The sequence below is a fragment of the Bison bison genome, unplaced genomic scaffold (genome assembly GCF_000754665.1).
Source record: "Bison bison bison isolate TAMUID 2011002044 unplaced genomic scaffold, Bison_UMD1.0 scf7180017864218, whole genome shotgun sequence".
NCBI lineage: Eukaryota > Metazoa > Chordata > Mammalia > Artiodactyla > Bovidae > Bison > Bison bison.
This window is the reverse complement of record NW_011494790.1, coordinates 4,479,334-4,506,615: the sequence shown is the minus strand read 5'-3', so window position 1 is coordinate 4,506,615 and position 27,282 is coordinate 4,479,334. Positions and strand designations below refer to the sequence as shown.

At 36.2% G+C, this 27,282-nt stretch overlaps 2 protein-coding genes across 4 annotated transcripts in view; one reads left to right on the top strand and one right to left on the bottom strand.

Annotated features, from left to right (window-relative positions):
• SGTB (small glutamine-rich tetratricopeptide repeat (TPR)-containing, beta) overlaps positions 1–15,166 on the top strand; it is a 48,567-nt gene extending 33,401 nt beyond the window's left edge. Inside the window, exons 6-11 of the mRNA XM_010845527.1 lie at positions 4,097–4,201; positions 8,983–9,121; positions 9,217–9,279; positions 9,956–9,993; positions 10,850–10,933; positions 11,986–15,166. Coding sequence (XP_010843829.1) covers positions 4,097–4,201; positions 8,983–9,121; positions 9,217–9,279; positions 9,956–9,993; positions 10,850–10,933; positions 11,986–12,097 — 541 coding nt within the window. The 3' untranslated portion in view covers positions 12,098–15,166. The remainder of the gene's footprint in view (positions 1–4,096; positions 4,202–8,982; positions 9,122–9,216; positions 9,280–9,955; positions 9,994–10,849; positions 10,934–11,985) is intronic.
• Positions 15,167–15,347: 181 nt separating this feature from the next.
• TRAPPC13 (trafficking protein particle complex 13) overlaps positions 15,348–27,282 on the bottom strand; it is a 36,353-nt gene continuing 24,418 nt past the window's right edge. The window contains exons 8-13 of one of the 3 annotated variants that reach the window (XM_010845528.1): positions 25,304–25,321; positions 23,304–23,437; positions 21,854–22,052; positions 20,605–20,705; positions 17,102–17,252; positions 15,348–16,976 (exon numbers count right to left, since the gene is read on the bottom strand). In XM_010845528.1, coding sequence (XP_010843830.1) covers positions 16,869–16,976; positions 17,102–17,252; positions 20,605–20,705; positions 21,854–22,052; positions 23,304–23,437; positions 25,304–25,321 — 711 coding nt within the window. In that variant the 3' untranslated portion in view covers positions 15,348–16,868. The remainder of the gene's footprint in view (positions 16,977–17,101; positions 17,253–20,604; positions 20,706–21,853; positions 22,053–23,303; positions 23,438–25,303; positions 25,322–27,282) is intronic. The other 2 variants (XM_010845529.1, XM_010845530.1) reach the window with 2 other exon arrangements.

Here is a 27,282-nt window from a genome sequence, read left to right as displayed (position 1 = left end):
TTTAAGTCCAACTTTTTCACTTTTCTCTTTTACTTTCATCAAGAGGCTTTTGAGTTCCTCTTCACTTTCTGCCATAAGGGTGGTGTCATCTGCGTATCTGAGGTTATTGAGATTTCTCCCGGCAATCTTGATTCCAGCTTGTGTTTCTTCCAGTCCAGCATTTCTCATGATGTACTCTGCATATAAGTTAAATAAACAGGGTGACAATATATAGCCTTGGTGAACTCCTTTTCCTATCTGGAACCAGTCTGTTGTTCCATGTCCAGTTCTAACTGTTGCTTCCTGACCTGCATACAAATTTCTCAAGAGGCAGATCAGGTGGTCTGGTATTCCCATCTCTTTCAGAATTTCCCACAGATTATTGTGATCCACACAGTCAAAGGCTTTGGCATAGTCAATAAAGCAGAAATAGATGTTAGATGCAAAAATTCTCAGCAAAATATTAGCTAAATGAATTCAGCAATACATTAATAGAATCATACATCACAATCAAGTGGGATTTATCCCAGTGCAAGGATGGTTAAATATTTGCAAATCAATCAATGTGATATACCACTGAAGATAAAACTCAACAAATTGAAGAATAAAAGTCATATGGCCATCTCAACAGATGCAGAAAGAGCTTTTGACAAAATTCAACATCCATTTATGATAAAAGCTTTGAACAAAGTGTGTATAGAGGGAACGTACCTCAACATAATTAAGGCCATCTGTGGCAAACCCATGGCTAGCATCATCTTCAGTGGTGAAAAGCTGAAAGCATTTCTTCTAAAATCAGGAACAAGACAAGACTTGTTTATGTTACCACTTTTATTCAACATAGTTTTGGAAGTCCTAGTTAGAGCAATCAGACAAGAAAAAGAAATAATGGAAATCTGAATTGGAAAATAACAAGTAACACTGTTAGTGTTTACAGATGACATGATACTGTCAAGACACCACTAAAATCTACTGGAACTAATAAATGAATTCATTAAAGTTGCAGAATATAAAATTAATATATAGGAGTTCGTTGCTTTTCTATACACTACAGACAGACTAACAAAAAGAGAAATTAAGAAAACAATCCCATTTACAGTTGCATAAAAAAAAAGTAAAGTAAAGAAGCCACCTGCAATGCAGGAGACCCAGGTTCAAGAAGATCCCCTGGAGAAAGGAATAGCAACCCACTCCAGTATTTTTCCCTGAAGAATCCCATGGACAGAGGAGCCTAATAGGCTATAGTTCACAGGGTCGCAAAGAGTCAGACACAACTGAAGTGACTTAGCATGCAAAAAAGAATAAAATACTTAGGAATATTTCTATAAAGAAGAGTTTTCTTTCCTTTTCACCTTTTTCAGCTTCTCTCTTCCTTTGTCTCCCCCCCCTATAAAAAATCCACTATTCAATGTGTTCTAATAAATTACCTACTTATCATTTTGACCCTTAAATTATCCTATATTTGTCTAGTGGGAGCCTTTTAAACTGGTTGTCCTTTTGTATATCTTCATTTATTTTTGAACACTTTCTTGCTTTCTGGAAGAACAAAGTATTCCAAAAATGCCTTGTACTTTCTCTGCCCTTAAACCTGGGCTAAACTATTTCTGCAAGGAACTTCTTTTAGTGGAAAATCATATTTAGAAACCAAGATCTGATTGCAAGGCATGATAGCTTCTACTGAAATGTTACTGCTTCAGGTCCTTTCAAAGGACAGAGCTAGAAAATAATTTTTTTGGAAAAGTTATCATTTTATCCAGATGTTCTCAGTTCACATCTAGTGTCACAGAGATTTTCCTTACCTTCTCTCATTTTGTATTTGTATCTCTCTCCAGAAGAGCGCTCTGCTTTCCAACAGCACCAGTGTATTTACTGATAAGCTCTATTCTTCAACTGGTATTGGGTTTCCCAGGTGGTTCGGTGGTAAAGAATCTGCCTGCCAATGCAGGAGATGCAGGAGACGTGGGTTCCATCCCTGGGTCAGAAAGATCCCCTGGAGGAGGAAATGGCAACCTACTGCATTCTAGTATTCTTGCCTAGAAAGTCCCATGGGCAGAGGAGCCTGGCGGGCTACGGTCCATGTGTTGCAAAGAGCTGGACACGACTGAGCGACTGAGCACACACATGCTGTCAACATGCTCTAGCAGGCTTGCCAAGGAAACTTGAGAATTTCTTTGCAGTTTACTTTTTGTCCTTAGAATGCATCTTACTAAGGCCATATACTCAGAATACTGTGTTAGAGTTACTTGAATTCTTGCTTTTGATACAGAGTTAGGGTTATTTGTTTCTGTTTTATTCTGTTTGAAGGTTTACTTTTTCATCCTCTTTGAAGTGTCATTCTCATTTCTCTCCCATCTACCCCATTGCCAAGCATCCTCTAGGAGACGAGCATGAGGCTTTTAATATATGTCTGTCTTCTGAGTCATGTAAACATTTTTTGTAAAAGTAAACTAAAAAAGAATGTTAATAAATGATGACTTTGTAGCCTTAATAATGTCCTTTGCATTATGTCTATTATTAAGCTTCTATAACAGCTTTCTTTTGCTTGGTTTTTAGTTCACCTCATTGTCTTTTTGTATCCCTTTAACTTCAATTTGTGTGTGCTTATTTTGTAAGTGACATGTATACAGTTTGAGAAATTGATGTTTAGGCAATTTTGTCATTACTTACATATTTGAATTTTTTCTGCTAGCTTATATTTTGTTTTGTTCTCCTTCGCCCTGTTTTCTCTTTTGCTTTCTATTAGATTGATTGTTATTTTTACTTGATTTTTTCTAATTATTTGGAAGTGATAGCATTCTATATCTCTTCTTTTAATTTTTTTTTTTAAACAGTGGCAGTTTTTTTTTTTTTTCCAAAATTTTATTAATTTATTTTTGGCTGTGCCGGGCCTTCATTACTGCTAGGGCTTTTCTCTAACTGGGGAGAGCAGGGGCTAATCTTCAGCTGTGGTGCAGGAGCTTCTCATGCAGCTTCAGTAGTTGTGGCTCTGGGGCTCTAGAGCTCAGGCTCAGAAGTTGTGGTGCACGGGTTTAGTTTTCCGTGGCATGTGGGATCTTCCTGGACCAGGGATCGAACTTGCATCTCCTGCACTGGCAGGCAAATTCTTTACCACTGAGCCATCAGGGAAGCCCTTAATGGTCATTTTTAATGGACATTCTTGTCATCCTGTTAGTTTTGCAGTGAGTATTCAGTCAGATGAACTCATACTGCTTTGTTACATGAACCACCAAAACAGGTTTGTTGAATCCTCTACTTTCATATTTATATTTTTTAACTCAAGCAAAGAAGACTATGTTTATTTTTTCAAATTTTATAATCTTAGTTTGAGAAGTAGTCTCATTCATGAACAAAGGTTGATGGAAATCTGAACTCATCACAGCCTTTCTTTTATAGTCTGCTAGCCCTCAGCCTCCCTTCCCCACCAGAATATAATTATGATTACTGTTCTGTCCGTTATGTCTAGAAAAGGACATATGCATTAGCTTGCCCTTGACAGATAGATTAGTTGAGTGAATAAAGTAGAAATACTTAGTCTGGAGGAGAAGACATGGGGTAATGGTTGGGACGGAAGGTAGGAGACATTATGGAACCGTTCAGTCGAAAGGACTTGCAGTCCTTAATCGCTCTGAGATTCTATGCTAAGTAGATTGAATACGTGGCCATACTCAATTTACAGTCAGATTTAGGCACATAGATTAAGTTTCATTTTTCATATTTGACTTGTAGATGATCTTAACCTTATGTGCTCATTTAACAGCACAACACTCTGGGTGGCCATTCATAGCCATCACTCTGTATGCCTCCCAAGTAATCCCAGGTGTCCTGGTGTTTTCAGTTTTCTGTTTGGGCAAATTAGAAAGCAGGTGAACCAGTTGTAGGGTTCTCGTATTTTATCTTAGAATAGCAAAGCAAACTGGGGGAAGCAAAGTACATATTTTCTCTGAATTTTGTTTCTGAATTTTCACTTGATTATAGAATTATCTTAGTTTGGTGTAGATACTTACTGGGAGTGATAACGCAAATTGGGACAAGGAAAATATAATTTTATTAGCGCCTGGAAATCTAAATTAGTGCCTTGAATGCTTCTTATAATAAAAATCTCTTCTCTTTTTCTTAGGGCTGCTGCTCAGAGTAAATTAGGTCACTACACAGACGCAATAAAGGATTGTGAAAAAGCAATAGCGATTGATTCCAAGTACAGCAAGGCCTATGGGAGAATGGGGTGAGTTTTGGGAGAATGTTCAAAGTACTGCCAAGTAGTATCAGACATGCTGTTCTTAATGGCTTGGTTTTGAATTTCCTGCTTCGTATTGCACCCTCTGGACTAATAAGATAAATATAACATTGAGGGAGGAAATGATTGCAATTCTGTCTTGGAAGGGAGATGATTAGTGTATGATGAATGGGTGGTTGTTGGAGAAAACCATAACAACCATACTGAGTAGACCTACTTTGCATTCAAGGCTACAAATCTCAAGCACACAGTATTTTGGCAGCTAATCCTACTACACTTCTAAATTCACCTTACCCCTCTGAGTTGACTGTTTCATACATAACTCTTTTCAAATTTCCACTGCATTTTCCATGGTCCTCTGAACCTTTTACTAAACTGATAAAATAGATGCATTTAGAAAAAAATTCATCTTCTTACTTGCAAATCCACCAATTTACCCACATGTGTATTTGCACAGATAGCCTTTTTTCCTATTCAGATGGAAGGGGTCTTCTCTAAGACTGATGCTTTAGATCTCTCATGCTTTAGATCACTCATGCTTTAGATCTCATGCCTTTGTACCAAGGACTTTACATTTGTAATCCTCTCCTGCATCTTCTACAATACCAGTTTTCCCATCTCTAACAGTGATAATGACTACATATGAAAAGATCATAAAAAATCATCTGGTAGAACCATCGTACCCAGCTACATCATTCTTCTGTTCCTCTTTCTCTGCTGCTGCTGCTAAGTTGCTTCTGTCGTGTCCGATTCTGTGCGACTCCATAGACGGCGGCCCACCAGGCTCCCCCATCCCTGGGATTCTCCAGGCAAGAACAGTGGAGTGGGTCGCCATTTCCTTCTCCAGTGCATGAAAGTGGAAAGTGAAAGTGAAGTCGCTCAGTCATATCCGACTCTCAGCGACCCCGTGGACTGCAGCCCACCAGGCTCCTCCGTCCATGGATTTTCCAGGCAGAGCCCCTCATAGTTGTCTGTACTTGCTGTCTGGTCTTCATCATCTCTTACTCTTTCAGCTCACTCCAGTAGGACATTTATCTGTATCACTCTGTTGAGAACTCTATTCAAGGTCACCAGTTGTCCATATTTTTCCAAGGTCAGTATTCAGTTCTGTAGTCTCATCCTACCCCATATTTTAGTATGTGGCATGATTAACTTTTTTTTTTCCTGCACTGCACAGCTTGTGGTATCTTAGTTTGCCCACCAGGGATTGAACCCAGGCCAAGGCAGTGAAAATGTTTAGCCCTAACCACTGGTTAACCAGGGAATTCCCAGGATTAACTTCTTTTTGAAATACTTCATTCTCTAGGCCTCTGGGACACCATGCTTCCTGGTTTTCCTTCTCCTTCACTGGATGTTCTAAACGTCGCTAATACTGGTTCTTCCTCCTCTGCCACCTCTAAATAATGATATGCTGCAGGGCTCTTTCCTCTGCTGCTGCTTTCTGTCTACATTTTGTCTCTGATTTCATCCTGTCCCATGTTTTTAAATTTCATGTGTTGTCAATACTCTGTATTAATGGCCTCAGTATGCTTTGTGGGCATCTGCAGAATGGCGAAAATCTTCAGTCACCTGATATACAAGATCTCAGTTGAGGTCAGATAAGGCAGTGGTCAATCTTTTTTGTTTCAGCTCTCATGCTGTAAAATGAGTGTTCTTTCCCCAGTCTATTCAGTGCTATATTTTTTGCATTTTTGTGTGTTTATTTACAGTGGCTGCCCAAACACAGGCTGAAGTGTTGTCTAGTGTTTCTGTGTGCAAGGAGGCTGTAAAGTGCCTCACCAAGAAAATGCCTGAGTTAGATAAGCTTTGTTCAGGCATGAGTTAGTACAATTGACTGTGAATCAATTAGATAAGGTTTCTTTAAACAGAAACACATGTAAAAACAAGTTGTGTATTGATTGGTTGATGAAAATGTTGTGACCAGAGGCTCACAGGAACAAAACATTATATTTCCCCTAGGAGCAGTTGTTCAGTGTTTGCTAATTTAGTGTTTGCAGTGTCCTTGTAGTGCATAATTACTATAGATAATGAAAATCAACTGTATATGTTTATGGAGCTCTTAAGTTATATGTCTAAACTCCATACTCACATAATCAGCTCTTTTTCATCTCCACCTAGATTTTTAATAAGCATTTAAACTTAACATGTCCCAAACAGAACTCCTGTTCCCTTAAATCCTTCTCCTCTCAGTAAATATACTGTCATTCTACCTACCCTGAGCTTCGTTCAAAAGCCTAGGAATCATCTTCACTCCTATTATACCTGACACATCTAACCCATCAGGACGTCCTACCAGTTCTAGTTTCCACATGTTTTTTGAATTCAAGCGTTGACTGCTCTCTTGTTTACAATCTAGTCCAAATTACCATCTCTTATCTAGGCTACTGCAGTAGCCTTCTATCTCATTTCCCTGCCTTCACTCTGCTCTCTTCACCCATGTTGATCCTCTGCAGAGAAGCCAGAGTGAGCTTTTTAAAGCATAAATCAAATTATGTCATTCTGTTGCGACCAGGATAAAATCCAGACTCCACACTGTGGCCCCATACTGCTCCATGACATCACCTCTTCCCGCACTTTGTTCTCTGTGCTCCCGCCCCAGCCTTTGTCCTCTTCCTTAAGCATGCTAAACTTGCAGCATTCTTAGGGCCGTGGTGTTCATTACTGCTTCTATTTAAAATGTTGCTCCTCTAATTTGCTTATGACCGCTTTTCTTCTCATTGCTTAGTGCCCCTATTCATTCTCTTTAATATTATGTTTTTTTTATTTGCATGTTTATTGCTTGTCCTCCCCGATAGAATAAAATTTTCTCAAACCCAAGAACTTTACCTTTTTCACTGAGGAGTCTAAAATAGTGCCTGGTACATAGTATGACTCCAATAAACATGTATTGACTTAATTAATTGAGGATTGTGATAAAGTATCTCTCGTGATTGGGAGAAAACTAATTAGGTTCTGAGATTTTTCTCTGTGATTAGGCATTATATTTTATCTAGATCAGAAGTCTATGAGGTAAGTGAGTCAAGAAAGAATTGGAGGTAGTTTGTTAAAAAATAAACTTAGAAAAAATAAAACTTACAATGCTGTCTCCATATACACCATTAGTTTTTAGTTCTGAAATAATTTTCCAGTAAGTAAATCCTAACTAGGTAGAGGAAAACATTAAATTTAGTAACTTACTCTTTGACCTGTGCCTGGGATACTGTGTGTTATTTGAGGCATAAGGATTGACAGTTTTATCTATTTAAAAACTAACATGTCTTATTCAAGAGTAATTAGCTGACACCTCACAGCTTACTTTTTTTTACTTTTTATGGTAGAGTGATATTTATTGTGGTTCAGTGTCTCTGTTAAGAAGGAAGAAAGTGGGCCGTAGTGAAGGACAAATTTAGTTTGGAGTTCTTAAAGCGGTTTTAGTTAGCATCATGGAGTTACATGACCACAGAACTGTTAGTCAGCTCACATTTTTATGGAGCTTAATCATTCATAAAACAAATTAGTTCACATAGTAAGCTTAAAAATGGAAGGGTATATAAGATTCATTTCTAATCATTAAGTTTTTAAAAAATTTATTTTCAGTTGAAGGATGATTGCTTTCCAGTGTTGTGCTGGTTTCTGTCACACATCAACATGGATCAGCCATAGGTATACATGTATCCCCTCCCTCTGGAACCTCCCTCCCATCTCCCAGCCCATCCAGCCTTCTCGATTGTCATGGAGCCCTGCTTTGGGTTCCCTGAGTCATACAGCAGACTCCCACTGGCTGGCTGTTTCGCGTATGGTGGTGTGTGTGTTTCCACGCCACTCTCTCCATCCGTCCCACCCTCCGCTCCCCCAACCCTGCCATCTTCACAAGTCTGCTCTCTAGGCCTGTGTCTCCACTGCTCCTCTGCAGATAGGTTCGTAAGTACCATCTTTGTAGATTCCTTATATATGTGTGAATATATCTGTTTTTCTGACTTACATCACTCTAATAATTTCTTTTTAAAAAATAATTATTTTTATTGACGTACAGTTGAGTCAGACATGACTTAGCAACTAAACAGTAATAGTTGATTTACAACATTGTGTTAGTTTCAGGTGTACAGCAAAGTGATTCAGTTATATGTACGTAAATATTTATTTTTTGTTGTTGCTGTATTTTGGTTTTTTGTTTTGGCCATGCCACACAGCTTGCAGGATCTTAGTTCCCTGACCAGGGATTGAACCCAGGGCCCTCAGCAGTGAAACCACTTGACCACTAGGGGATTCCTCATATTTATCTACTTTTTTTTCAGTTTGTTTTCCCTTTCTAATCATTAAGTTCTTGATTCATGTAGGACAACCGAGGCTGGCACCAAGCAGAATGGAGAGAATCCAGACTTACAGAATCTTGGAGTTAAAAGGAAGTGATACTCCTGTGAACCATACTATAGTTGATTCTTGAACAATGTGGGTGTTAGGAGTACTGACCCTCTGCATTCAAGAATGTGTGTGTAACTTACAGTCAGCCGTTGTATCCACACTTCCTCCGTATCTATGGTTCCTCTGTGTCTGCAGATTTAACCAACCTCAGATTGTATAGTACTGTAGTATTTACTGTTGCAAAAAATTCACATATAAGTGGATTTTTGCTATTCAGATCCATGCTGTTCAGGGATCAACTGTACAATGAATAAATAAAGTGTAATCTGGATTCAAACTGAATACCAAGATAGACTTTTGATGACATTTGTGGTGTCTTAATGTTCTTCAGTCATACAGCTTATACTCTCAAAATGCATTCTTTTCAGGCTGGCCCTCACTGCCATGAATAAATTTCAAGAAGCAGTTACAAGTTATCAGAAGGCATTAGATCTTGACCCTGAAAATGATTCCTATAAATCAAATCTGAAAATAGCAGAACAGAAGTTAAGAGAGGTATCTAGTCCTGTAAGTTACTAATGACAAATAAGTGAAATATGTTATCATTCACAATTATCAAATTGTAGTGTTTAGAGTAATTCTCAGATGTAATTGTTTTACAGACAGGAACTGGACTGAGCTTTGACATGGCTAGCTTAATAAATAATCCAGCCTTCATTAGTATGGTGAGTATATTTCCTTTTCTGCTTTGCTGGCTCTATTTCCCATTAGAACTATATAGTTCCAAAGTTTTAGAAACAAGTAAGAGAGCTTTTGCGATGGCAGTGGTAGCAGTGGTGGTATGATGTTATCACTGAGGTTTTTAACCTACTCATGTACTGTTTTGTGAAAAAACCATGGATGAACTTCAGGAAGCCCATGATTCCTTGGAACTGTAGATGAAACTTTGTATACATATGGATATATGCATTTTTCTAGGGAGAGAATCGTATTTTTATGAGATTGGCAAAGGGATCTTCAAATCTACAGAAGGCTAAAAACCTACCCTCTTAGGTGAAAGTAACCCTGGGAAGGTATCTAGTATTTGAAGTCTGAGGATTTTGGCTATTGTGGTTTCCTAAGCTCTTTTGGCTTTATTTGTCTGATCAATAGGAGGAAGTAAACTGCTGCCAGTATCCTTAGTGTTTGTAATCTCTTTATTGTGAAATGTATTGTTAATACCATTTTTCCTAGTACCTCTTTTTTACATTCCCACTCACTTTGTATAGCACACCAAAACTCTGTAAAATGTTAGTATATACATGATCTAGCTTCTCTCTGCTTGAAAAAAAAAACTTCAAAACCAAAAAGATCTCTAAATATTAACTGCCTTTGATGAGAAATACCATGTTTCAATTCCAGGCAGCAAGTTTAATGCAGAATCCTCAAGTTCAACAGCTGTAAGTATACAGAAAGAGTATATTACATTTCTTCTTTCCACTTGTCAGGCTCCTAATTTGAGCACATTAGCTCCAAAATGATACCTAAATGTCAGTCAATTGGAACTTAAAGTCACACTCAATTGGCCTACCCAATGTAGGTATATCTACCTGCTTTCCTTGGCTGGTATTCTGCCTGTTAAAAATATATGCTAATTCATTGAAAATGACACATGTACCCCAATGTCTGTTGCAGCACTATTTACAATAGCTAGGACATGGAAGCAACGTAGATGTCCATCGACATATGAATGGATGAAGAAGCTGTGGTACATATACAATGGAATATTACTCAGGCATAAAAAGGAATGCATTTGAGTCATTTCTAATGTTGTGGATGTACGTGGAGCGTGTTATACACAGGGAAGTTAGAAAGAGGAAAAAACCAAATGTTGTGTGTTAACACGTATATACGGAATCTAGAAAAATGGTACTGATGAACCTGTTAGCAGGGGAGCAAGAGAGGCAGACACAGAGAAGAGGCTTGTGCACTCTGTGGGAGAGAGAGAGAGTGGGATGAACGGAGGGAACAGCACGGGAACATAAACATTCCCATCTGTAAAATAGAGAGCCCGTGGGAATTTGCTGTATGACGCAAGGAGCTCAAACTCGGGTGCTCTGTGACAACCTGGAGAGATGGGATGGGGTGGGAGATGGAGGGAGGTTCAGGAGGGAGGGGACATACATATACCCACGGCTGGTTTCATGTTGATGTATGGCAGAAGCCAACACAACATTGTAAAGCAATTATCCGCCAATTAAAAATATTAAAAAAAAAGAATATATGCCAGTTTGATTTATCTCTTGTCTACTCTAGAATGTCAGGAATGATGACAAATGCTATTGGGGGGCCTGCTGCTGGTGTTGGGGGCCTAACTGACCTGTCTAGCCTCATCCAAGCGTAAGTTTTATTTAAAATAGAAATAGTCAAAAAAACAAAAAAGGTATTTTATGTTTTACAGTTTGAGTACTTTATGTTTTACCATTTGTCTCTAAGGTAAGGGGACCAAGGCTTTCTTTTTAAATTTTTATCTTTTACTGTTAGTTATCAGTGACCTCATTAGTTATTAAATTTAAAAGTGGTTCATAAATTGAAATTTTCTGCCTGAAAGGCAGGAGTCCAGAAGATTGGATCCAAGAAAAACTTTTTTAGCAAATCAGATGACAAATATCTACTTAATGAGTTTTATGTACACATATGTATTTAAAAATCATATATTGCATAGGATTTCGGATACTTTAATTCAAACTTCTGCAGTACATGTCATTGCTACAGGAACTCATTATATCTTCTCTTTACTTGAACACATTACCTCTACCTCCATCCAAGTTGCTTAGGCTACTGTGCTTTTTGAATCTGTGTGATGCTGTTACTGGAAATGTTAGTGACAAATATAATTTTTTGTTTGTGATCCACTTGCAATATGGCATTTTTAGAGTGATCTTTAAGTGGCATGATTTTAGTGATACCTAACACTTGCAATTGGGAGGTACACACTCAGTAGCTTGGATTAAATCTCTGCCTTTCAAAAACTCAGTTCTGTTAGGTGACTTCATAAGCATTCCCAAATAGGTGTGACACCTGCCATATGAGAGACTGACTTGATTACAAGAACAATTTACCTTGTATTATATTTGCACACATATAATAAAAAGCATATTCTTTTTAGGCCTTTGCTTATCTGTGGTTAAGCACTGGGTGGGAGAGGGGTGGATTTCACTCAATTCAGGAACTCACTTGTTAGCTTGGGTGTTTGATTTCTCATAAAGAACACTGCACTGTATTAATGGTATATGGAGGTGCTGGTACACTTGCAGATAAGTTGAATCTAAAACTTGTTTTTATAGAAAAAGTTTCCTTGGGTAGTATCCACATTGTTTGCAGTTCTTTTTGTGTTGGTATTGTGTGGTTGGAAATTCCCTAATTCATACTACTTTGCCTCTTTACTACAGGGGACAGCAGTTTGCTCAGCAGATACAGCAGCAGAATCCTGAACTCATAGAGCAACTTAGAAATCACATCCGGAGCAGGTCATTCAGCAGCAGCGCTGAAGAACATTCCTGACTTGACTGGGGCCCCTCACCCAGAATGCAGTTGGTGATGGCTCTCAAGTGTCTGCTGTAGATAGTGGCCAAAACAAAAACAAATCTAAAAAATAAATCTGTCTAGACAATAGGTTTATCACAAACAGATAACATAACATGATTATGTTATGTTTACTTGACCATAACATGATTCCTTTGTAAGCAGGTGATCAGTAGCCTTGTTAAGTGCCAGTATAGCACTTAACTGGACATGGTTCCATTTTCAAATCTTCATTGTATTTGTATACTAGACTTAATAGCAGAGTATATTTATTGAACAGTAGGGCTGTTTACTGGTGAGTTCTCTAGCACTAAATTCCCATAAGCAAACTTTTTTGAAAGGGGAGATAACTAAGAGGAAAGGATTCTCATGCTGATTTAGGAGAAATATACTTGCCACTGAGTAGCATCTTTGGAGAGAAGAAATTCGTTTCTGGGTTTAGCTTTGATAGTGCTATCAGTAGTGAAGATATGACAGGGGCCAGTACCGTCTTTAATGCTGCTTATTTTGTTGGGTGACAAAAATCTTAAGAGCTGGTGGAAAGCAGTATTTGGTGTTGTTTAGAAAAGAAAAAGATAGATGCTGTGAATGTATAGAAAGTGAATGTAGGGTGCTCAGGTTTTTTGCATAGGTCTTAACTAATCTTGCCTACAGTTTGGTATAGATAACATTAGCATGGCCACTTATGCTAAGTACATAATAAAATACATTTAGAAATCCTTAATAATATTGGTTAGGTCAGTTGTATAACTATTCAATTTCACTAGCACAATTTTTCTAGTGACCTTACCATGGAAACTTTCAAATATATCTACATTTAAATAAGCCAATAGCTTGGCCCTTAAGGATTTCCTAAGTGGCATTTAATTATGTGCCTGCAGACACTGATTTTTTAAACTCGTAATTATTTGATGGGTTACAAAAAGTATCTGTCATTAACACTTCTTGTTCATGTTCATCCTCTGCTATAATTTGGCTTGGCATGTCACTTTTATGCTTCTTCTTAATTTGATGCAGCTTAAACAGGGGACATGAAATATTGTACTGAAATTAGAATACATATTAGTTAGTGAAGAGAAGTGGCATTAAGTGTTGGAATGGCTTTAACTAGAGTGATGGATGAGACTGTTCTAATTCCAGCTGGAATTTCTTTGGTTTGTTAATTATAAAATTGGTAAAGCTGGTGGACACATAATGAATTTCACAAGTGTTGTGAAAGAAAACTGAAACAGTAATACAAAATTAAATCAGTAATACTGATGACTGATTTAATTTTGTATTACTATAACTCTTTATCTCAAAAGGCTATTTGGTATCTTAAAATTTAAAAACCAACTTTCCCTTCTTTCCTTTTGTTGGATTAGAACAGTTCGTTTCACTATAATGAATAATTTCACCTTGGAATTTGTTAAAAATCCAGATTCAGGGGCATACTTTTCAACTTTATCAGGTCCTGTAATAAGGTCTGGGAATCACCATTCCACACAGCACACCAAGTGGTTCTGATGTAGGTCCCAAGGGCTCAATTTAAAAGCAACACTAGGTTAGAGATTTCTCCTCTTTTAGGTCAGCAAATATCTAAAATGCCTGGGCTCAGGATACAAGGAAGAGCTACATGAACCTACAGTTCTTTTCCAGAGAAAAGTAGGACTTAAGTCTAAGATAAGCCTTCTGAATTGTCTCCTATATTGCACTTAAATCAACTTGGGTGGTGATCTAGTGGTTAAGACGCCATACTTCCAAAGATTCTACCAGCCTACGGCGAGGGGAAAAAAAAAAAAGTCAATTCTTGCTGGTGTTGCATAAGAAAAGGTTCCTAGAATAATTATCTTGAATGCATTACAGATGCTTTCAAATTGGTAAAACTGGTAAGCCTCTGAGTAGGGAAATAGAATATTAATCAACAGTATCAGAAGCGAAAGAAGGGATATCACTGCAGACCATGTAGACATTAAAAAGATAATTAGAAAATACTGTGATCAACTGTAGGTCCATATCCATGAAACAGATAAATTCTTTATAAGATACAAACTACCATAACTCACTGAAGAAATAAGGTACCTCCAGAAAAGAAAACCACAGGCCCAATTTCAATGGTGAATTCTACCAAACACTTAATATTAAATCTACACAATTTCTTCCAGCAGAAGAGGAAACACTTCCCAACTTCATTTTATTTTGCCAACTTTGATACCAAAATCAAAGACATTATAAGCAAAACTACTTTAAAACAATGTCTTTACTAATATCTGTAGTTAAAGTAGCCATTCTTTACATGAAGTAATGTGAATTGGTGTATTTCTTCCATTTCATTTTTCTAGTTCGTTTCTTTTCTAATGTATCTCCCATGACACATCTAGATAATCTATCCACTTACCTGGATTTCCATTCTATTCAAGCCACTTTTGCTTTTTAAGTACTTTCATCACTTTGAAATTACTCCATTGCACGCTATTTCAAGGTTTTGTGTAGCTGTATTGTGTTAGCTACTCTTAAAATTATAAAGAATGCTCCAAATGTTATTTTGCTTGTCTGAAACAAGAGGGCGTTAAAGTAAATCTTTATATACATTCTACTTAGGAATGATTGGTTTCCATTAACCACTTTTCATTATAGTAGCTGTAACTGTTATGATGCTATGTAAAATTTTTTATTGTTGTTCATTCGCTAAGTTGTGTCTGACTCTTTGTAAACCCATGGACTGTAACACGCCAGGTTCCTCTGTCCTTCACTGTCTCCTGGAGTTTGCTCAACTTCATGTCCATTGAGTTGGTGATGCTATCTAACCATCTCATCCTTTGCTGCCCCCTTCGCCTTTTGCCTTCAATCTTTCCCAGCATCAGGGTCTTTTCCACTGTAAATGTAAAATTTACAATGTCCTTTGTATGCAAATGACATTTCTACTTAATGTACCAAATTGGTTATCTAATTTTTATAATATGGTTTAAACAGATCCTTTCTAAGATGACATTATGTAACCTTTACTTAACGAAGGAACAATATGTGTCTAGGTTATTGCTTATAAAAAAAGGAGGCTTTATAACTAAGTCAAATTATATAGTAGAATCCCAAGTGACCATCATGTCACTTTTAAAATTTGAATGGAGTGAAACAGAAGGTTCAGTCATGAGAAGACACCTTGAAAGCTACTGAAGTATCCAGTGCAGGGCTATAAAGTCTTATTTCATCATTTAATCAATTGTACTCATTTTGGAGAAAAGACTGTCTTTGGACAAAGACAATTTTACACTGCTTGCACTTTATTTTGCACGGACGTTTCATTAATTACCTCTTCAATTTAAGGGCAAATCTCATTCAGAATACAGCTTTCATTTTGGACCAAACAATTTGTCATGGCAATAAATAATTATGCATTTAAGAAAAAACAATTTTTGTATTTGACAATTCATTTACATTTAAGCAGTTATATACACATGCTTGAATTTCAACTTAAGTTTTTATTTAACAGCATTAGTTTTTGTTTCAAAGTATTGAAACTTTTATTACATCCATGTTGCAAAGTTGTTTATAGTCTTAATTTCCTCACTGTTTTGTATATGACGTAAGTAAATTAATGTGATTACATGCAGAAACAGTTTTGTAATAATAATACATGATGTAGAGTTCAAAATCAAGTATTAGAAGCTGGAAATCCTTTAAGTATGCCTTAAAAAAAAAGTGGTTTATTTTTCAATGGGGAAAAACAGGACTTTCTTGGCTTAGAATTAGAAAATGATCAGGCTTCTTAGCTTAGAGTTATCTGAGTAATTGACAGTTTAAGAAATAAAACCAATTCTTATCTGCTTTTAGTAACTGAAAGTTAAACATTTCTGTTTGTATGCACACAAAAATACAGATGTCAATATGATAATTTTGAAAACAACTAGAAAAATTCATACCGTTAGCAAATACAAGATTATATGAGGACCACCGCAGTTGTTTTAAACTTTTTTTGTTGACTGAGGAAAAAGCTGGTGGTAACGAAAATACTCCTAAATAAAGTAAGATGAGAATTCTAAAGTTTTAAAAAACAACTGTATCTTCTAGATTGAGGTCAGCAAACTGTGGCCTGCGGGTCAAGTCCGGCCAGCTGCTTGTTTTTGCAAATGCTGTGGTACAATTTTTGCCTAAAGTGAAAGTCGCTCGGTTGTTTCTGACCCTTTGCAACCCCATGGACTATAGCCTACCAGGCCCCTCTGTCCATTGAATTCTCCAGGAAAGAATACGGGAGTGGGTAGCCATTCCCTTCTCCCGGGGATCTTCCTGCCCAGGGATTGAACCTGGGTCGCCTCCACTGCAGGCAGATTCTTTACTGTCTGAGTCACTAGAGCCTACTGGCTGCTTTTGTATTACAACCGCAGAGTAGTTTCAGCAGAAACCTCGGGGCCTGAAAGGTCTAACATATGCAATACCTGGCCCTTTACATGAAAAGTTTACTGACCATTGTTCAAGATACCTACTAGGGACACATGGCCTCAAATGTAGAGCTTTTGGAGAATAAAGTCCAATCGTCATTTAAAGTGAAACAAAATCACATGTGCAGAAAATATACAAATGTTCATTTGGAATATAACTCACAAGATAAAATCAGTAGATGGTTCTTTTCAAAACAAATATTTAATATTTTAACTTTTATAGGAAAGAAATTTAAATAACATACTTATTTTTACTGTTGATCATTTTACAACGGTGACAAAAATACAGAAAATTCTGGGCAACTCAATGAAAAGTGTAACACTGGACATTTTCTTCAACTTTCCACTTTAATGGCCGAAGATACCACACAGACTTGTGCGATGTCATCGTATTCATATGTTCTCTTTAAGAATGTGTCTGTTAGTCTTAAGCCGGAGACGCTCTATTGAGAGAAAAACACAGACCCAAGTTTTCATTCATTGGTAATGACCAGAGAAAGAATGGATATAATAAATGACTATGGGTTAATAGCCCCTAAATACTGAAATTACTGAAGAGAGAGCATACTTGCAGTCCTTGTACTGAAGACAGTAGTGTGAGGGCAAGGCAGAGAGAGGAACTTGGATGGAGCTTTCCAAGTTGTCTTCCTGAAATGCCACACCAGTGGATAGAATTGGTATTGCACATTTCCAAAACAAGATCCATTGTTCTTTCACTGCTGGAGGAATCAGAAAAATAGGAATAAATCTTGTTCCTTTCACAAAGGGATACTGCAATGTTTCTAAATCACTATTGCCAGTGAATTTCTTTTCATGGTATCCAGCTGCAAACCAGGAACAGAAATGAAAATCTATCATATCGTTTTTATTTCACTTAGAATCAGGAAAATCAAAGGACACGGTTTTGTTCTGGAGTTTACAGTGGCACTGAGACTAATCTGCCTGTCTGGATGGAGGCCTTCTGGTTCTGTATTGAACACTGGCTCCCTGATGCTGATCTGTTAAAAAGAGTTTTGCCATTTCTCTGGGAGACTTCCAGACATCTGTGTCTAATCTTGTTGCTATGCATCCTTCCTATTTCTGTTAGATACTCTGTAGGAAAGAGAATCGGAGAAGGCAATGGCACCCCACTCCAGTACTCTTGCCTGGAAAATCCCATGGATGGAGGAGCCTGGAGGGCTGCAGTCCATGGGATTGCTGAGGGTCGGACACAACTGAGCGAGTTCACTTTCACTTTTCACTTTCATGCACTGGAGAAGGAAATGGCAACCCACTCCAGTGTTCTTGCCTGGAGAATCCCAGGGACGGGGGAGCCTGGTGGGCTGCCGTCTATGGGGTCGCACAGAGTTGGGTACGACTGACGTGACTTAGCATAGCATAGGAAAGAGAATGAAAAACTGAGGCTGGTCCAGTGCTTTTTCTATTTAATCTACGTTCCTTTACCATGCAGTGTGTGCTCAGTCGCTTCAGTTGTGTCCGACTCTTTGTGACCCTATAGACTGTAGCCCGCCAAGCTTCTCTGTCCATGGGATTCTCCAGGCAAAAATACTGGAGTGGGTTGCTGTGCCCTCCTCCAGGAGATCTTCCTGACATAGGGATCAAACCCGTGTCTCCTGCACTGCAGGCAGATTCTTTACCCACTGAGGCACCTTGGAAGCCCTTACCACGCAGATAACATAGCAAATGACTGGCAAGATTTACAAGTAAAACTATTCAGGTATTCACTTGACATGAAAAAGACTACTTCTCCTTATAATTGATACCACCAGTTCAATTAAACTTGTTAAGTTAAGAAAACACTTTTAGTGAAAGTATGTGCATTGTTCTTAAAACCAAAAGTTTCATAATGAAAAATGGTCTGCTACTCTACCACCACGCTTGACTTACTTTCAATTCTTTAAACTCTTTTTCTCGCCTTAGTTGGCTCCACATTTTAAAATACTCGTTTAAAATTTAAATTTAAACTTGAACTTTAGATGTATTGATTTAATGATACTTAGCTTTTATGTGTCTCTGTCTCCCCGCTAAAATTTGAAATGTTCAGTGTGTGCCACAGCCCAGTTTAGGTGCAATGCATGACTTTCCTCATTACATTCCACAAAGATCCAGTAAGAGCAGATTCCAGGTATGTGTCTGTGTGTGTTGTGGGTTGGTAGTAATCCCATTTTTATAGATGAAGAAACTGAAGATCTAAGAAATAAGTGCTTTTTAGAAAACTTTTTTGAATTACCAAAAGGTAAAGTGAATACTCAAGCTGTTATTTATTTGTTACAGCATTTTGTCATTTGGTGAATAACTGATTTTTTATAACTCAAAAAACACAAAACAAATAATCCAAAAGCAGACCCATAAAGGGTACATGTAGCACAAACTCTTTATCCTGTGTGTGTTTTTTACTGAGCTCCTATGATGTGGCAGGCACTGTACTTATAATGCTGGTAAGACATGATCTCTTCCCTTAAATTATTTGCAATCCAATACAGAAGAGACTAGTGATTAACTATAGAAATATATCAGTATCACAAAAAAACTATATTACAATTTGCTATGATTATGTGTGAGAAGGTCTAGGAAGCATCACAGGGTAAGTAGGTATTTTGTAATTTTGAAGGATAAATGCTTATCTTCCTAATACCATAAAGTTGTAAAGGGATATAGAATTAAAAAGGGTTATACATTCAGACTATGATGATTTGGATTCATTACTGTGATATCAAAATGCCCCAACGGCAACCCACTCCAGTATTCTTGCCTGGAGAATCCCATGGACAGAAGAAGAGCCTGGCGGGCTAAGGTCCATAGGGCTGCAAAGTGCCAGATACAACTGAAACGACTTAGCATGAATGCACCAAATAGTACTACAAGGAGCAGCAGTGATAGGACTGGGATTTAATCCTAGGTTTTTCTGGCCTCAAAACCCTATGCTCTTTGCTTCTCAATAGCTAGATTATACTCTATTATCAAAGTCCTGTTTTCCAGTCTATGGCTATCCCTTATATTAAATTCATAAGTACTTTTTAGTTTCTTAATACTAAAGATACGGCTCAGATATAAATATGGCTCAGAAAAATCTATCTTATTACAGTAAATCTATAATGTATTATTCCGTAAGAACCTACTAGTTCATGTTTAGTAATCTGAAGTATGAAAGGAGTGTAAACAATGAAATGAACACGGACCTTGAAGTCAAATACACTGGTTTCAAACTCTGATCCCATCTTTTCTAGCTCTCTGAGACTGAATAAGCCACAAGCTCTGAGTTAGCTTGCTCTTGCAAAGAATGTGAATAATTAATACCTACCTCACAGGTACAGAAATAAAATATTAAAAAGTGCCTAATAGGGTAGGACCTCTAAAATATGTAATGTTAGCTACCAGATGAAGAACTTTATAGTATTCAATGGCAATATCAGAGAAGACTACGTGGCAAGAGGAAACTTACAAGAAGATAGCATATTTAAAAGAAAGCTGTGGTACATACACACTATAGAGTATTACTCAGCCATTAAAAAGAATACATTTGAATCAGTTCTAATGAGATGGATGAAACTGGAGCCTATTATACAGAGTGAAGTAAGCCAGAAAGAAAAACACCAATACAGTATACTAACGCATATATATGGAATTTAGAAAGATGGTAACGAAAACCCTGTATGTGAGATAGCAAAAGAGACACAGATGTATAGAACAGTCTTTTGGACTTTGTGGGAGAGGGAGGCGGGGATGATTAGGGAGAATGGCATTAAAACATGTATAATATATAAGAAGTGAATCACCAGTCCAGGTTTGATACAGGAAGCTTGGGGCTGGTGCACTGGGATGACCCAGAGGGATGGTATGGGGAGGGAGGTGGGAGGGGGGTTCAGGATGGGGAACACGTGTACACCTGTGGCGGATGCATGTTGATGTATGGCAAAACCAATACAATATTGTAAAGTAAAAAAAACACAAAAAACCATTTGGCAACTCAAAAAAAAAAAAATAAAACAATGTGCTTGTAAAAAAAAAAGCTTTAAGAAGTCTCTCTCAGGTAAAAATGAAAGGATATCCATCCACAAATATTGGCATTACCTGCAGTTTGTTATTTTACAAGTAATATGAAAAGGTTCTTCAAGGTTTACAGTATCTGGGATTGCCTCCAAAGACAACCTAACATCTCCATAACCTGGAGCCTATGAGAAAAGAAATATAGTTAATATACATCTATTATATCTATTATAAAAACCTTTCCATTTTAAGAGTACCACAGTCCTACTGTTATCCATTCTAACTTCTTTTGCTGCTACTGTTGAAAAATAGCACTAGAGACTCTGACTGTTTTTGTTATAATTACTCCATGTTTAGTAAAGTTGAAATGAGTCTCATAGGCAAACAGTAAAGCAATTTTAGGGAGTCTGATCTAAGGGGAAGCTGTTCCAAAGATACTTACTGTAGCTTATAGAAACATAACTCTGCATAGGTGAGGTTATTGCCTAAACAGGTAGAGGAAGACACTGAAATAAATGGAAGACACTGAAGAAGCAAATCATGTCTGTTCTACAAGATTCACTGATATGGACAGACAGTAGAATCAAAATGCCATGACAGCATGACTATGTTTTAAACTAGGCCCAGTGATGATCTCTTTTTTCAATTTTTACCTCAAATAGTAAAAGTAAATTTTAGAACGTATCTCAGCAGGTAATATTCAGTATAAATAGAGGATTCTGTAGCATATTTTCACTAGCACAAGAAAAAGAAGGCTGGTCGCTATCCATACTCTCAGAGTAGAAATTAGATAAAGTATCCAACCAGTGTTTACAAGATAATTTGAGTGGGACTCACATGAGTTTCAGATAACTGACATTTTAAACATCTTTAAAAAAAGAATGAACTGAGTAGGTAAATACAGTATAAATCCAAGAGTTCCAAAACATTGCAAAAAGAAAGAGATAACTCTAATATAGTGGAAGTCAGATAACAATGAGCATGAAAAAAAAAATGAAAAAAAAAGAAGAAAAAAAAACAATGAGCATGAATTACCATATGAGGAAACAACTGATATATAGTTATTTTAATTTGTTTGGTAAAGTAAAAAAGTTCTTTACATGGTAGAAAGCCATGTACGATGGATAAATTAACATCTGAACATTTCCTATTCATATCAATACCAATTTTCTACCTAGGTATCAGTGAAATTATTTGTCTTTTATTCTCTGGTAATATTAATGCCTTTTATAGTGCTCTGATTTTAGTGACAGACCTAGGGAAATTTAACTTGTTCTAACTATCTGAATCTCCAACATGCCCAAACCCCCTTCAGTGTTTTCCCTAGACTCACCATTCTTTGAAGTTGGCTGGTCTGTAATCTTCCCCTTTCACCTAGATTTGTTTTCCATACTATATCCAATTTTCCAATTACCGTTACTCCCTTAATGATGCCTGCTTTTTCTGCAAACTCCTTCTTGGGTTTTAGGCAGTATAAGTACTGGCGTGTATCCATCGGCTGCAAATATGCTCTTGACCCAAATGTAGTTACACTGAGGGGTGAAGACAGAGATGGAAAAAATTCTCTAGAATCTTTTTTTTTTTTTTCTCTAGAATCTTTTAAAAGAAAAACCATGGCTGTGATGGTTCCTTTGGATAGGACCTGAATGATCTACCATCCAAAGATCTAGAATACAACAGGTCAGTGGTTTCAATACAAATGAAAAGAACTTGAACTGAGAGGACTTATTTTTCTTTAATTTTTTTCAGTTGATAGGAAAATCTTCAGATTCTTTATAATAGAATGCAATATATTATCTAAAGTATTGGATGTATATCAGTTAACTGAAAAAACGCAATAGAAATCAGAACCTTCAGTATCTTGTCCCTTTTCTCTAAAATTATGAACAAAAATAAACAAACATACCCTAAACTAAGGAATCATTTTCAAATGAATAAAAGGATCAGGCAAAGAGGGGAAAAATATTGTTTTCCTCTGTGGGGGTATGAGAGGCTACACACTTTACTGTATTCTAACATAATAAAAGTAAAATTTCCATTCTTGATTAATAAAATCAGGTATTTCTCCAGCTATTACCTTCTTATATATATTAATGTTGATCTTACATTTATTTATTCTTTTTATAAATTACTCATAGATGTGTATTTCATTTTTGTAAAAAATTAAATCATCTATTCCTATGCTCGCTCCTTTTGATGTTGAGAGAATACATCACCTTGAAACTTACTGTTCACTCTAACTTTTCCATCGTTCCTTCCCATGTCTCAATTCTATCATTTGCAGGATAAAGGATGAAATGTTCCATATTTATCTGAGTTACTATGAAAATTGAAAGAATAAGTGCTCCAGGTACAAATGGTAAAGATCTTATTTTTATGTGAAGGGAGAGCTGATGGACCATGAGAGAATTTAAGGGCAGTGAAATTATTTTAAAAGGTAAAGTCATGATGGCTATGTCATTACATTTGTCAAAACTCATAGAATGCACAACACAGAAAGTGAACACGAATGTAAACTGGATTTTAGTTAATAGTAAGTATCAATACTGATTCGCTGATTGTAAAAAATGCACCAAGTTAAAATATAAACAGTATGGGGCCCTGTAAGTGGGGAGGGCGCATGAGAACGCTGCACTTTCTGATAAATTTTTCTATAAATTTAAAAATTCTCTTCTAAAATAAAGTCTATTAATTAAAAAAATCATAAATCACCCAAGAGTAACAATGATAGAAAAGTTCATGTCTTTTAAAATAAAAACAAATAGTTCACAATTCATATTTACCATTCTCCAGCTTGGTTGACTGAATTTAATTCTGCTACATTGTACATTATAGATGGCTCCAATGAAACTTTCTCCATAAACATAGGTGAGGTTGTAATATTCTGAATCTGGGCTTCAAGAAATACTTCATCAGTCTGAAAAAAAAAATCCACCAAAGTATGATGGTGTTTAAAGTATTTACCTCAACAACAATATCTAATTTATTTGAAGAAAAAACATTAACCATAAATGTGATTAGTTCATGCCTGCAAATCAAAGTTATCATAATTAATGCAAGAAAAGAAATCTTTATCCTAACATAATTAACAGGGGCAAAGTCAAGTGTTAGTCGACTGATAAGTTATCAAACAATGGATGGGGGATAACTATAATATTTTTTTGAATTGACATCCAAAAATGTTTAACTGGAATTTCATTCACATATATCTTAAAATTTCTGGTAAGTTATTCAAATGTGAAAATGCAATCTAGGATAATGAATACACCTGTGCACTTAGCATTTCAGAAATGTGTTAAGATAATTAGGTCTTTGTTATACTATTTCAGCATAATTTAACTTAATTTTCATTATTATTTCAAATTAGATAGTATAGTGAATAATCTATTTTATAATCTTATAGGATTTAACTTTATAAAGCAATTATTTTAGTGTTCATTAGTGATTCCCCAGTTTATTGTTCAGTGTATATTCAGGGCAAAAAAAAAAAGTGAGTTATACTTGAAATCTTTGAGTTTTTAAATCAAAGAAAAGGTACTTTGTAGTCTTACTGACAGATACAGCAGTATTTCAGTCATGGGGTAATTACATATGTACTTTTACATAATTTTTAAAATTCCCTAATTATGCTAAACATTCTTTTATGCTATTTTGTTATTTTGGGGGGGTATATAATCGCAGGATAACAGACAACTTGCCTCTTTTTTGATACAAACATATATAAAATGGTATACTAAGGATATTCTAGAAATACTTTATTCAAAAAGTTTCATAGTAATATATATACAGAAATAAAATAAACTATGACCAAAAAATGTTGGCACTTGGCTTTTTTAACACTAAATCCATAAAAATGGAAATTATTTGCAAATTATAATGATGGAATTATCATTTAATGTATTATTATCTAAAACAAAACAGATTCTTTTGTCCTGGGTACATGTGCCCTAATAAAATAGAAATACAATGATTTATCAGTTTAAAAGAAAGTACACATTCAACAGCATTTTATTTTTTCTCAAAAAAACAAAAAGTAAATATATCCCATCAATCCATTGCTTAAAAAAAAATAACCATAGACCCACATTTCAAATTTAAAAATTCAATTTCTGCATAAGTTTAGAAGAGCTTAGATAAAATGAAAGGAAAAACAAGCAGCATAATGGAAAATTAAGTTAGTTTGAACAGTTAGTATAAAGTTACTTGACATTTAAAAAATTAAGAATTCAGTGCTAAGGCAGTTTTTATTGTGTATATAATTTATAAGCAAATGTTGCTTATATTAAACAGAAATTTGAAAATATGATTTTAACCAACTTGGGAAAATTTAATTTTCTTCAGTTTACTGTTAAAGGGCCATCTTTACCTGACCCAGAATTAAGACTAAAACCACTGTGCATTTGAAGATGAATTTCAACTACACAGTTCATTCAAAGATGTGAAGGATCACAGGATATTTTATGTTAAGACGTTGAAAATTCGAAGGCTATTTAAACAAGGCTAACAAGGCCTCTTTTAAAAAATATCTACAGAAAACACACTAATATAAGAATATAATTGTTTCAATATGACAATTTAGTCTTTGACGTATACTTTCTCATATAATAAGACAATCAATATAATATAAAAAGTACAAATTATATACATATTTTCAAAGTCACATAAGTATATTCACAACTAACTTTGTTTTTCCACTATGTTTTGTATGGAGAGATTAATTAGGCAAAGTCAAAAAGTGGTAAGTAAGAAAAGCATATAAATTTATAATAAAAAATCAAATTACCACAGAACTGAGGTCACTCTAATGGAAAAATAAAAAGAAAAATTAGAAAAATCAGATTAAATGTTAAAGGAAAAAAATAACTTTAAAATTAAATGCATTTCTGCATTTTTTAAATTTACTAAACAAGACAGCATTAGTAAAACAAGGACATAAACAGAAAGTAACACAAAGAAATATGACAAATCATTTTTCTAAAAAGGTGAAAATGCTAAGGTTAAATGAATAGAAAGAACACTGCAGGTGAACACTTAAACAGGAGCAAATACTCAAGGGCATACTTTAGGGGAGAGAGGCATATCCCGTGCCTTTATAATTCTTTAAATTCTTACCACTTTGTAATTCTTCATAGATTACTTAGGATGGGTATACAAATATCTGCCACATTCAGGACAGATACTGTATAGCTTCTTCTAAATTTATCTAATAATGGGATCTTACACTTCAGGGAATGCTGAACTAGACCACTTCAAACAATTGAGAGTTAACAGATTTCATAGTTCGTCTTCTTTTCATATATATATATATATATAGCTAAAGTTGGAGAAGGCAATGGCACCCTATTCCAGTACTCTTGCCTGGAAAATCCCATGGACGGAGGAGCCTGGTAGGCTGCAGTACATGGGGTTGCTAAGAGTCACACAACTGAGCGACTTCACTTTCACTTTTCACTTTCATGCATTGGAGAAGGAAATGGCAACCCACTCCAGTTGGGTTGCCTGGAGAATCCCAGGGACGGGGGAGCCTGGTGGGCTGCCATCTATGGGGTCGCACAGAGTCGGACACAACTGAAGCGACTTAGCAGTAGCAGCTAAAGTTGCTTATTTCCCACGGGCCATCTCAAATGTCAGCTCTTTCATCAAACATCAAGCTGGAAATCATTTTTCACCTATGTTCCCAGAGTATAAATACACTTCATGATCAGGGTGGGTGGGGGTGCTTACACTGTGATATCAAGTCATATCAAGTGCTAAGTCACTTCAGTCATGTCCGACTCTTTGTGACCCCATGGATTGTAGCCCACCAGGCTCCTCTGTCCATGAGATTTTCCAGGCAAGAATACTGGAATGGGTTGCCATTTCCTTCTCCAGGGGATCTTCCCTGCCCAGGTGATTGAACCTGGGCCTCCCGCACTGCAGGCAAACTCTACCGCCTGAGCCACCAGGGAAGCACTGTTATGTCTCCTCCACTAAATCTAAGTGCTATGAGAATAGGGAAGATTTCAGTTTATATTTATTTCTCTTCAGTACCTTGCATAGAGCACTATACTCAGCAGGTAACCAAAGGTTTGAAGCCTAGCTTCTTATATCATTTTTTTTCCCTAGCAAAGCTTTCTTAAACTTGTTTTCCTTTTGGTGATTCACATAGTATTTTTAGATGCAGCATAAAAAAACATGTTTGCGACAAATGTGGGGCTAATAATAGTTGTCAGGTAAGGTCTATGGAATAGTGTAATAAACTATTGAAACTAGTATGCTTAACTAACTCCAAAATTTCCTAGTTGGGGTTAAAAGAATCTGCTTTATGCCACAGGCAGGACAGTATTAGTTTGCCTAATAGGTAATACCTAATGTATTAGAAAGATCCTAAATGCTATTTGCTCACTCCTCATTTTTAAAGAAATGTCACTTTCAAAATTCAGAATTTTATGAAAATTTTTTAGCTGAAGTTTGTTGGCAAAGTCTACATTAAAGATCATGTCTATATGTAATGTTAATTGAAAAAGCAAAATTGTTACTATGATTATAAGAACAGAATATTATATACAAATGAGTAAAGACTGAAAGAGAAAACTGGTTAATGAAGAATCAATTACTTTTTTGCTGTGGTAAACTTGTGGGTTTCTTCCTTTTTTCTTGGGGAGTATGTTACTTTTATTTATGGAATTATTAGCAATTAAAAAAATTTGCAATTCACCCTTAATATTGGTGTGATGAAACTACTTGACAAGTACCCTCATGTACCACCATATTTCAACAAAG